The following is a 12005-nucleotide window of genomic DNA, read 5'->3' on the forward strand; positions in this document are numbered from 1 at the left end:
AGCCAGATTTCAACATGTTGTCTGAGCTTTTAGACGCAGCAAATGATTTCAGCTCAAATACTGGCGATTCATTGGTTAAAATTCGAAGAATTAAACTACGTTGAACTTACAAATTACAAATTTATTTATAAAAAAAACCCAAGTGAAAATAATGTTTTCTTTTGACACATTCTACCAGTATACGAAGTTTCAAATTGTGTAGTTAACTAGAAATTGTGTTGAAATCTGGCTATCAAAAGGAAAAGATCTCCTACTTCTCTTTCTATGACCACATATACAAAGAGACAACAGGTCTCCCCATGGGATCCAGTCTCTCGGGCCTACTAGCCATCACCTATATGAACCATCTGGAACGTTGAGCACTCAACATCTGTCGCTCACGCGCCTTCTTCACCAGGTACGTAGATGACATCTTCGTACTCACATGCTTCCGTGAAGAGGCTGACAATATTTACGACGTTCAGCAACATGGACACGAACATAAAGTTCACTATAGAACATCCCGACAACACTGGATCACTATCGCTACTTGACTTCCAACTAAAAATAACGGAAGAAGGAGAGATCCATACCGAGTTCTACAGGGAAGCAGCTAGAGGAAGATGTTTGTTAACTACAGTTCAGCTTAGCCACTCGGTGCCAAATTATATGCATATATATATATATATATATATATATATATAGACAGTGTGTGAGAGAAAATTGTGATGTCACAGGAGAGAAATGCGTCCGCATGGATGATGGTGCACTTGCTTTTAGTGTTTCTGAAAAGAAAGAGGCTTGGAGAAGCCATTATGAAAGACTACTGAATGTGGAGAGTGAATGGGTGGAGGAGAGCCTACCAAATGTTGACCCAGTAGAGGGACCAGCTATCTCAATAGAAAGCTCCCTAGTAGATAAAGCAATTAAGGGTATGAAGCCAGGAAAAGCCCCCGGCCCATCAGGAATCGCTGCTGAGATGCTTAAAGCATCTGGTGGTGTGGGCTATGACCTAGTCACCCGCATTGTAAACCAGGTAGTTCATAACGGAGTCATACCCAATGACTGGCGTAGCAGCACCATAGTCAACTGCTACAAGGGTAAAGGTGATGCTCAAGATAGAAATACCTACAGGGGTATTAAACTGCTGGATCAGGTGATGAAGGTCACAGAGAGGTTCATAGCCCATCTCATTAGGGAGAGAGTCTGCTTAGATGAGATGCAGTTCGGTTTTGCACCACTGATGCCATATTCCAGGTTCGACAACTGCAGGAGAAATACCTAGCTAAAGACAAACCCCTCTACTTAGCTTTTGTGGACTTGGAGAAAGCCTTTGACAGGGTCCCCCGATCTCTTATCTGGTGTGCAATGCGGAAACTGGGAATTGACGAATGGGTGATAAGGGCTGTACAGGCCCTATACAGAGAGGCCGTTAGTAGGGTTAGGATTGGCAACAAGTATAGTGAAGAATTCCGAGTAGAAGTAGGGGTCCACCAAGGTTCAGCCCTCAGTCCCCTTTTATTCATCATAGTCCTCCAGGCAATAACAGAGGAGTTCAAGACGGGTTGCTCCTGAGAGCTCCTCTATGCTGATGACCTGGCCCTCATAGCAGAATCACTACCGGAACTAGAAAAGAAATTTCTGGTGTGTAAGCTAGGTTTACAATCAAAAGGCCTTAGAGTATGAAGAGTATGTAGCAAAGACCAAAGTTATAGTAAGCAGGAAGGCGAACTCATCAAACACACACTCAGGTAGGTGGCCCTGCTCGATCTGTAGAAAAGGTGTGGGTAGAAACTCTATAAGATGTACGCTAAGGACGCATAAGAGGTGCAGCAACATCAAAGGAAAATTAACCGAGAAGATAGCTTTCGTGTGAGGCAGATACACAGGGGCAATTGATACTCAGAAAACAGATTCCATCACACTCCAGGAGGAGAAACTAGAAGTAGTTGATAGTTTCCGCTACCTAGGTGACCAAGTTAGTAGTGGAGGTGGATGCTCAGAGTGTCACCACTAGAATACGAATAACCTGGGCAAAGTTTAGAAAGCGTCTACCCCTACTGGTGACAAAGGGTCTCTCGCTCAGAGTGAAAGGTAGATTGTACGACGCATGTGTGCGAACTGCCATGCTTCACGGTAGTGAAACATGGGCTGTGACTGCAGAGGACATGCGTAGACTTGAAAGAAATGAAGCTAGCATGATCCGCTGGATGTGTAATGTCAGTGTGCACGCACGACAGAGTGTAAGCGCCCTGAGAGAAATGCTGGATATAAGAACCATTGGATGTTGTGTGCAAGAGAGACGTTTGCTCTGGTATGGTCATGCATTACGGATGGTTGAGGAGAGATGTGTGAAGAAGTGCCACTCCCAAACAGTTGAAGGCATCCATGGGAGAGGTAGACCCAGGAAGACATGGGATGAGGTGGTCAAGCTTGACTTTCGAACGTTGGGCCTCACAGAGGCAATGACGAAAGACCGAGATCCTCATCAATCGTCTAAGAGCTATTTTATACTAATACTGCTTCTGTTGCGTATAACAAACACACATATACATACGCACGCACACACACACACACACACATTAAAAACAAAAGAAAATACTTTGGAAACTTTAAACTTTATCATGAATAAAAGGAAAAATATTTACAATTTTATCAAATCATGCTACCGGTTTCAATGACTTTTATTCACATATTTTTTTTTTAATTGGTTTAGATTCAGATACAAATTACTTTATTTTTAAAGTTCAGGGTTTATGCAATAATGCTCACTCTTACGTTAAACATATTGATTACAGTTTCATGTGCGGACGGTGTGATGGTCTTTATTCACTCAAGCTTTGCTGCAATTCCTTGTGCTGTCAGTGGAAGACTCAACGACTTTTAAAATAATACAAGATAGAAAGTTTCTGTGATTTAAAGAACCATCCCAATCACACTTGGTTGGCTCCATGTTTACGTTAAAATCATAAATCTGTGGAATATTCAGTGAGCGGCGCAAAAGTACAATGAATAAAGGTTGCTGACCAAACAGCTAGAATACTCAAAACGTGACAGTAGAGCAGATAGCCACTTCTTCACTAACATATCCTTTCTTATCACTAATTGCATTTTTTTTATATATTTGTTATTAATATGTTAAATAGTATGTGTTTATTGTTGTTGTTGAATTCATCCAATAATAAGAAAAAAAGTAACTTTGTTTTTCGCTCCGTGAAATTTTCTTTTCGTTTTTTTTTTTTTGTTTTATATAATCTCACTTTTGTATTACGAAAAAAAAACTTGGACTTAATAAAAGAAAACATCATCGTGTTTACTTGATTATTATATATATATATTTATATTATATTATATATATGTATGTATGTATGTATGTATGTATGTGTATATAAAAGATACGCGGAGTTTTCATCAGGGTGACTCAAACTAATAGGTATGCGCTCAGAGTGCTCAAATCTTGTATGCCACTAAAATTCCGCTTTGAACTGCAGTTGAAGATGTGGTTTTGTAACCGCATTTCTAAAGCGGCTGGAAGTGCCTTCCCATTGAGTTAGTAGGTATAGATTAAAGCAGAAAAGAAGAGAAAGCAAACAGTTTAGCGAGACTTGGCAAGGACATTTAATTTAGCTATATAATAAAAGTTTTAGATCGTCTCAGACAGCTGTTTCTAGAATATCCTAGCTATTGGACCATCTTGTCGAGCGAGGGTTCCATATGCTGAGCATACCATCCTCGGTGAGAGATAGGTTAAACATATTTAACTGTGAAAGAAAATTCATTTGGTAAATCCATCTTCATGGATTTACCTTCATGAATGCCCTTTTTAATTGGACTTAAGTGAATTTCTACTCCCTTTCTAGACATAATGAACCTCAATAAATATCACTGATGACGAATTTTCTTCCACTGTTACATATGTCTAAACTATCTCTTTCTGATGACGGAACATATGGAATCATCGCTCCTCACGATGTCCTAATAGCTGGGGTAAATCTAGAAATAGCTGCATGAGACTGCCTAAACATTTTATTATATAGCCATATTAAATGTTTTTGTCAAGTCTTGCCAAAATGTTTGCTTTCTTTTTTCTGCATGTATGTATGTGTGTATATATATATATATATATATATATATATATACGCACTCATATATATATATATATATACATGCATCTATATACACGTATATGTCATCATCATCATCATCATCATCACCATCATCATCATCGTTGTTATACTATACTTTCATTATTATTGTCATTAAGTGTTAGTTTTTCATGCTAAATTTTGTTCTTGTAATTTTTTTCAGAATACACACACACACAAACACACATGTGTGTATATATATATATATATATATATATATAATATATATATATATACATATATGTGTGTGTGTGTGTGTGTGTATTGTTATAAATATATCAATTAATAAATATATGGTTATGATTACGCATGCATGCTAATGTATGTTTATAAGCACACATACATATACACCACGCACACACACACACACTCATACACGCACACTTATGAACGTATGCATCTATGAAAGGCAGTTATCGCTATTGGATTTATTTACATAGATTGCATATATATTCGAAAAAAATAAAGATATATCGTGAAATCTTTCCCCAGCCAGTTTTTGTAAATGCATCGCTGGTTAGTACAACCCATTCGCATAAATACGATCACACATACACACATGCGCGCGCGCACCTCAGTGTTTCGCATCAACAATCATCAGAAAAACTGAACTTTTGAAGAATTCAATCGTTTATAAATGTCTATAAATGGTAATTTGATAATTGGTAAATCATTTAATAGACACTAGCACTATGACCCGGCAACGCCGGGTCATAGTGCTAGTGCATGCATATACAGCTGCGTGCGTGCGCACATACACGCGAGTACTGTCCAAATCTCCGACCAATCACATACAGCTAGCTGGCATTCAATTGGCCTATCAAGTTTCGGGCATTTTGATTGAGTTTTGGATAGAAAATTCACAAAAAAGTCACTTCTATTGATTTTTTTAAATGGCTTTGCGGGGTGACTGGGGAAATGTAAAGATGTGCACGACCACCCTTGGACGGTTTTGAATGACCATAGAAAGTGCGAGCCCTCTAACTGAAAAATTGTGGATTTGTATAAAGGACACACACACAGATACAGACATTTTGCCGTTTATATATAGAGAGAGATTTAGCGCTGATTAGACAGAGGGTTACGACTTTCTAAACTAATGGAATCTTTTGGATAAAATAACTGACGGACGATGAATGGCAAAATAAACATTAAAGGCAAGGAAACGCTGAATAAGTCTGAATGACACAAATCTCATTACACGGCGTAATAGTTGCAAATGGAAAAAGAAATTATTTAGAAATTAAGAAATTAAGGTGCAGGAGTGGCTGTGTGGTAAGTAGCTTGCTAACCAACCACATGGTTCCGGGTTCAGTCCCACTGCGTGGCATCTTGGGCAAGTGTCTTCTGCTATAGCCCCGGTCCGACCAAAGCCTTGTGAGTGGATTTGGTAGACGGAAACTGAAAGAAGCCTGTCGTATATATATGTATATATATATAAGTGTGTGTCTGTGTTTGTCCCCCTAGCATTGCTTGACAACCGATGCTGGTGTGTTTACGTCGCCGTTACTTAGCGGTTCGGCAAAAGAGACCGATAGAATAAGTACTGGGCTTACAAAGAATAAGTCCTGGGGTCGATTTGCTCGACTAAAGGTGGTGCTCCAGCATGGCCGCAGTCAAATGACTGAAACAAGTAAAAGAGTAAAAAAGAGTAAATTTACGAAAAATATTTGTCATTAAAAAATAAAAATGATGAATGATTATTGCAAAACAATTACGTAATTTTGTCATAGGAAAAAAATTGAGCGAAAGTGTTTGTGTGAAAGAAAACGAAAGAAAAAGAAGGGTAAAGGAAAAAGTAATACTGGAAAGATAGAAGGGAGAGTTAAGCGCTGCTATACAACCGAGCTGGGAGAAACGTTAGCACGCCGGGCGAAATGCGTAGCCGTTACGTTCTGAGTTCAAATTCCGCCGAGGTCGACTTTGCCGTTCATCCTTTCGGAGTCGATAAATTAAGTACCAGTTACGCACTGGGGTCGATGTAATCGACTTAGTTCGTTTGTCTGTCGTTGTTTGTCCTCTCTGTGTGTAGCCCCTTGTGGGTAGTAAAGAAACAGATACAACCTTAGTTATGTTGATAGTATGTACAACACACACACACACACACGCACACATTCATAGGAGAGGAGAGAAGGTATGGACGATTAGAAAGTATGCATTAGACAGAGTAATTAGATAGAAAGAGATGTTAAGTTGCTTTAATTGTGTGCAATGAAAGCAATAAAAAAAAAAAAAAAATACAGGTACGGAAAATTTGATATATTTTTGTTTTCATCGCACCCGACAAGTAGCGTGTAATGCTTTCTAATCGCTCCTAGCTCCCTAATTTCAACGTTTAACTTTCCCATCCCTTCTCCAAACATTACCTTTTCCTTTACATTTTTTTACCCTTTATTTTATCTTAGACAGCCTTTTTTTCACTCACTGTTTATATATGTATCTTTTAAAATTCATTTTCTCTCATTTTTAATTATTTATACATCGTAAATTCTTAATTTCTGCAAAGGTATTTTTCCTTTGCTGCAAATATACCAACATGGAGAGAAGCCTCTCTCGGACTCGTAACCGCAACATCACATCACTCTTCGAAGACTATGCATTTGCACTCCAGCGAAGCCCTTGGATTTCCAAGATACAATCATAATTGTAGATTAACATATGCTCTACATAATACAGTTTACATTTCTCATTTTAACTCACCTTTTACAAATTTATTAGGTATTGTTTCTCGTCAATGGTCAATCTTATAATCCATCAGGTTCCATTAATTTTGAAATTCCATAACTACCTGTCCAATCAGCGTTAAATGTTTATTTGACGATTTACCAAATAATTATTACTGCACCGTTTGTAAACCTTTATAAACCTTTGTATTGTTCCAAAAGGTCAATTCTGTCTGATGATCTCTTACGTGAAACCCTCAGTAATAGTTTGTTAAGTTTTTCAGCTCCAATAAAATACTATATTTTACTTTACATTTAGTATTATGTACACACATAAACGCGCGCGCATGCACACATATATATGTATATATTTGTGTGTACACACACACACACACACGCACACACACACACACACACACACACACACACACACACACACACACACACATGCATGCATGCATGCTTACATTCATACGTGCAAAACAACATATGTTTTAACAACAACAACATACACAAATTTTGTTCTTCGTACTTTCAATATAATACATTTTAGATACTCCTGTTTGTAATATTCGTCAAACGTGGTTAATCGGCTCAACCAGGAGCATCATAGTCACCGCTATCATAACCCGAACCATCTCCTCACACAACCTTTAATACTTTCGCTGCATTCCATCCACATCACCCATTTGATGCTTCAAGAATTTTCACACAGAATGAACGGCATTTGATCATCCGTGAACTTGAACTGTCTCTTATCGTAGAATTTCGATAACACCGGGTTGTAAGGATGATTGCGTTTGAGATGTCGGTAATGGTTTTCTGGTCTGTCTGTCGTGTTCCCGCAATCCTCACACACATAGAGTTTGGTACGCCGCTCTTTGTGGCCGTAGCTGACCGACTGGCCGTGCACTTTCCGGCCGTGAGATTCCAGGGAACAGCGCTGCGTGAAAGATTTCCCGCACAACTCGCACTTGAATGGGCGGACTCCTGAATAAGAAAAACAGACACGATTATGAGATTCTCAATTCTACTTTCACTTTCATATATATATATATATATATATATATATATATATATATATATATATAGCTGCAGGCCCACAGAAATTGAAAGAAGATATATGTGTATATTTGTGTGCATGTGTGTGAGAGAGAGAAAGACAGAGTGTGTGTGTGTGTGTGTGTGTGTGTGTGTGTGTGTGTGAGTGTGTGTCTTTGTATTCTCAGCATCGCTTGACAACTGATGTTGCTGTGTAACTTAGCCCTTTGGCAAAATACACCGATAGAATAAGTACAAAGAATAAATCCTGGGATCGATTTATTCGATTAAAGACGGTGCTCCAGCATGGCAGTAGTAACATGACCGAAATAAGTAAAACAACAAAAACTATGCCATTTTATCTCGGAGCAACGCCGGGTATCTCTGCTTGTGTGTGTATGCATGTGTGTGTCTGTATGTATGTGTGTGTGTGTGTGTTTATCTATACACTTACATAAACTTACATACACACATGGCAATTCTTTGTTGTTGGGTACACGATGCCATTCACCCACACAACCTTTCCACGTGACATAGATAAAGAGCAAGGCTGAAAAAGAAGGTGAATGATGTTGTTCCCTCATACCGACACCCTGTTGACCAATATCGAAGGATCGCCTGTATATATTAGACCCCCCCCCCTTCGGTCATGAATGACCATGGGATTGCACCTAGAAATTTCCACTCGGGGCACAAATCCAGGTAAGCATGTTTATGGAAGACAAGCAGTCGCCCATGCATACCAGCCTCCCCTCTCCATGCCACTGATGTTATCCAAGGGAAAGGCAAAGGGGCCGATACAGCTTGGCACCAGTGACGTCATTTCTACAGTTGTGTGAAGTGGAGCAACGTGAAATAAAGTCTCTTGCTTAAGAACATAATGCACAGCCCGGTCCAGGAATCGAACTCACTACCTCATGATTGTGAGCCCGCTGCTCTAACCACTGAGCCATGCGCCTTAACGTGTATATGTATGTATGTATGTATGTATGTATGTATGTATGTATGTATGTGTGTGTGTGTGTGTGTGTGTGTGTGTGTGTGTGTGTGTGTGTGTGTGTGTGTGGTGTGTGTGTGTGTGTGTGTGTGTGTGTGTGTGTGTGTACGTACGCCCACATACCAACCATGACAATCCGACATAATCAACCGAGAAGATTGCATGATTGATAGGCTTCGGGTCTAAAGACAAAACACACACACACACACACACACACACACACACATATACACACACACACAATGATAGATAGCTAGAGAAAGAGAAGAGAGGGTGGTGATGCTAAATGGCATTTCTTTCAGAATAACTTCGTATGAAGGTGTGTTTCAGACAATGGTAGAGAGGTATAATGTTGTGGTGAGTCGGTGGTGTTGGATTACTTTTTTTATGAGCAGACAATATGTCTAGGAATGTCTACATGGAAGAAAAATGGGTGATCGATGTCGTGGTGTTCATGTATTTTCCATGATTATTAAGGGTGTTAGTGAAGGGAAATAGTAATCACTGAGTTTCAAAAACCATTTGCAAGGAGTTCATATCTGACGGAAACAAACTCACCACAACCACATTCTTGTATTATAAACCTTGTGTGTGTGTGTGTATGAGTTTGTGTGTGTGTATGTGTGTTGTGTATGTGTGCGTGTATGTGTGTGTGGGTGTCTCAGAAACATGGACGTTATCAAAGAAGCTTGAGAGGCGGTTGGATGGAACTTACACTCGCCTCCTTATGAGAGCTCAAAATCTCTCGTGGAAGCGTCATCCAACCAAAGTACAAATATATATTCCTTGTCTGATAATCTTAAATCCATACCCAAAGAAGTCGCACAAATTTACCACAATACATCATCAGATAAAAGGATGAGCGTATATGAGTAGAAGACCATGCATGGATATGCTAGTAGAAAGCTCCGAGATGATAGTAACACTGAGCATCAAAGCAGTCTATCATGGACCAACAACCGGATTACTACCTTCCACTTTGAAGGGCGTGCGTTTGCAATCCAGGAACAGGAAATATCAATCAAATACCTGATGCACAAAAGGAACAAGCATGCAGGAAAAACAGTAAAATGTGATAACCGATGCAGACTTTGTGGAGTTAGCACCGAAGATATCACCCACATCATAAGCAGTTGTCCGAAAATGTCATCACGGTATTATTTATCGATGAGACATGATGTTGTAGCTAGGACACTGTATAACGAAATCCATCGAAAGGATAAGCCCAAGGACAATGAAAGAAGTACCCGTAGTATGGTGGAAGCCATAGCCACTCATAATAAAATACTAGTGTAATGTCCCAGTGAAAACCTCAATAAAATGTAAACATACAGACATACAAAAGTACCCTGTTGATGTTCTTGAAATTTCAATGAAAGATTCTTGGATCTAGGTTAGAGGCCAGCTTTTTCTCTAATGGCAAACGATCTTGAAATAAAACTGAATAATGACACATGCATGCAAAAACTTACATAAAACACGTACACACTCATATATGAATACACACTTCCATAGCTAATTTAATTTAGAATGTAAAATTTACTTTCCCACGAAGCTCAATGAATATGACACAAGAGAGGAAATTCAAGACCGCTATGAAATTCAATAGCTTTTTCACTATAATGTACAGTTGATCGAACAAAATGGCTACGCTCAATTTAAAAGTTACTAAAAGTCGTCTGCAATACGGATTTTGTCTACCTCTTTCTATGACTTGATTCACCTAACATGAACTGGTTTACTTGAGCTGTATGTCGTGAGAATTTAAATGACAGTCATAGAAAAAGGAAAAAGAATATATTAAGAATGTCTTCTTTTACATTTGACCTGTCATTGTTGTTACGGCAAGCAACATTTTAAGCGGTAGTTAGTTACATCACTTTGCACTCATTGTTCATATTCACGGATCAACTTTGCCGTTCTCCTTTCGGGGACAATAAAAATAAAGTAACAGTCAAGTACCGGGATTGATTTAATCGACAAGCGCTCTAAAATTTCAACCCTTGTGACTATGTTAGAAGCGATTACTGTTATTATTATTTTTGGCGAGGCGGTGTTTTATACAGCTCTTTACGTTCTGAGATCAAATACCACCGAAGCCGACCTTACTTTCATCCTTTTGAGCTCGCTGAAATAAATCAAATACTGGGGTCCATGTAACCGAATATATCCCACTCTAAGTTTCAGGCCTTGTGCCTATAGTAGAAAAGATTATTATTATTATTATTATTATTATTATTATTATTATTATTATTATTATTATTATTATTATTATTATTATTATTCTATGTTTGACTTTTGCTTTATATTTGTACAAGTTGGCTCCAAGTCTCACCCAAAGACCTCAAGAGGCAACAGGTTGGAAGTTCGTATTGTTGTTATGCCTAGTGTGCCATATATTTGGTTTTGTATTTAGTGTTGTACTAGTGAATGCCTAAAAAAAACAAAACAAAAAAACGAGTTATGTTTGTTTTAAAACTTGATTATTATATTATTATTATTATTATTATTATTATTATTATTGGTGAACAAGCTGTACGGTTAGGATGTTGGACAGAATACTTAGTGTCATTTCTTACGGCTCTTTACATTTTGAGTTGAAATATCGACGAGATCGACTTTGTCTTTCATCCTTTCGAGGTTGATAAAAAAAATACTAATCAAGTAATTGGGTTAATGTAATCGACAAGCCCTCTTCTCTCAAATTTGCTGGCCTTGTATCAAAATTAAAAGAATTAATATTATGAGCGGAAAACAAAAGTCGTTAGCGTTGGCACTCCGTCGGTTACGACGACGAGGGTTCCAGTTGATCCGATCGACGGAACAGCCTGCTCGTGAAATTAACGGGTAAGTGGTGGAGCACTCCACAGACACGTGTACCCTTAACGTAGTTCTCAAGAAGAGTCAGAGTCACACGGAATGTGACAAGGCTTACCCTTTGATATTCAGGTACTACTGATTGTTGACAGTGGTTTTGGGGTAACGTGAAATAAAGTGTCATACTCAGGGACTCAACGCGCCACCGGGAAGCGATCTCACGACCTTATGATTATGAGTTAAATACCCTAACCATTGAGCCACGTGCCTTCACTAGTGTTGGAAACATTACAAAGGTAACAACCAATACTGAAGTCCCTGGATTACTTCTCTTTATAAAGTATTTATGTACAGCTAATTCGA

General features: G+C 38.6%; 1 protein-coding gene across 1 annotated transcript in view; it reads right to left on the minus strand.

The window, feature by feature from the left end:
- Positions 1-6761: 6761 nt before the first annotated feature.
- Positions 6762-12005, minus strand: part of LOC115224361 (zinc finger protein 200-like) — a 25077-nt gene continuing 19833 nt past the window's right edge. The window contains exon 5 of the mRNA XM_029795237.2: positions 6762-7777. Within this exon, the coding sequence (XP_029651097.1) occupies positions 7485-7777 (293 nt within the window). The 3' untranslated portion in view covers positions 6762-7484. The remainder of the gene's footprint in view (positions 7778-12005) is intronic.

This window comes from Octopus sinensis, linkage group LG25 (assembly GCF_006345805.1).
Source record: "Octopus sinensis linkage group LG25, ASM634580v1, whole genome shotgun sequence".
Classification (NCBI taxonomy): Eukaryota; Metazoa; Mollusca; class Cephalopoda; order Octopoda; family Octopodidae; genus Octopus; species Octopus sinensis.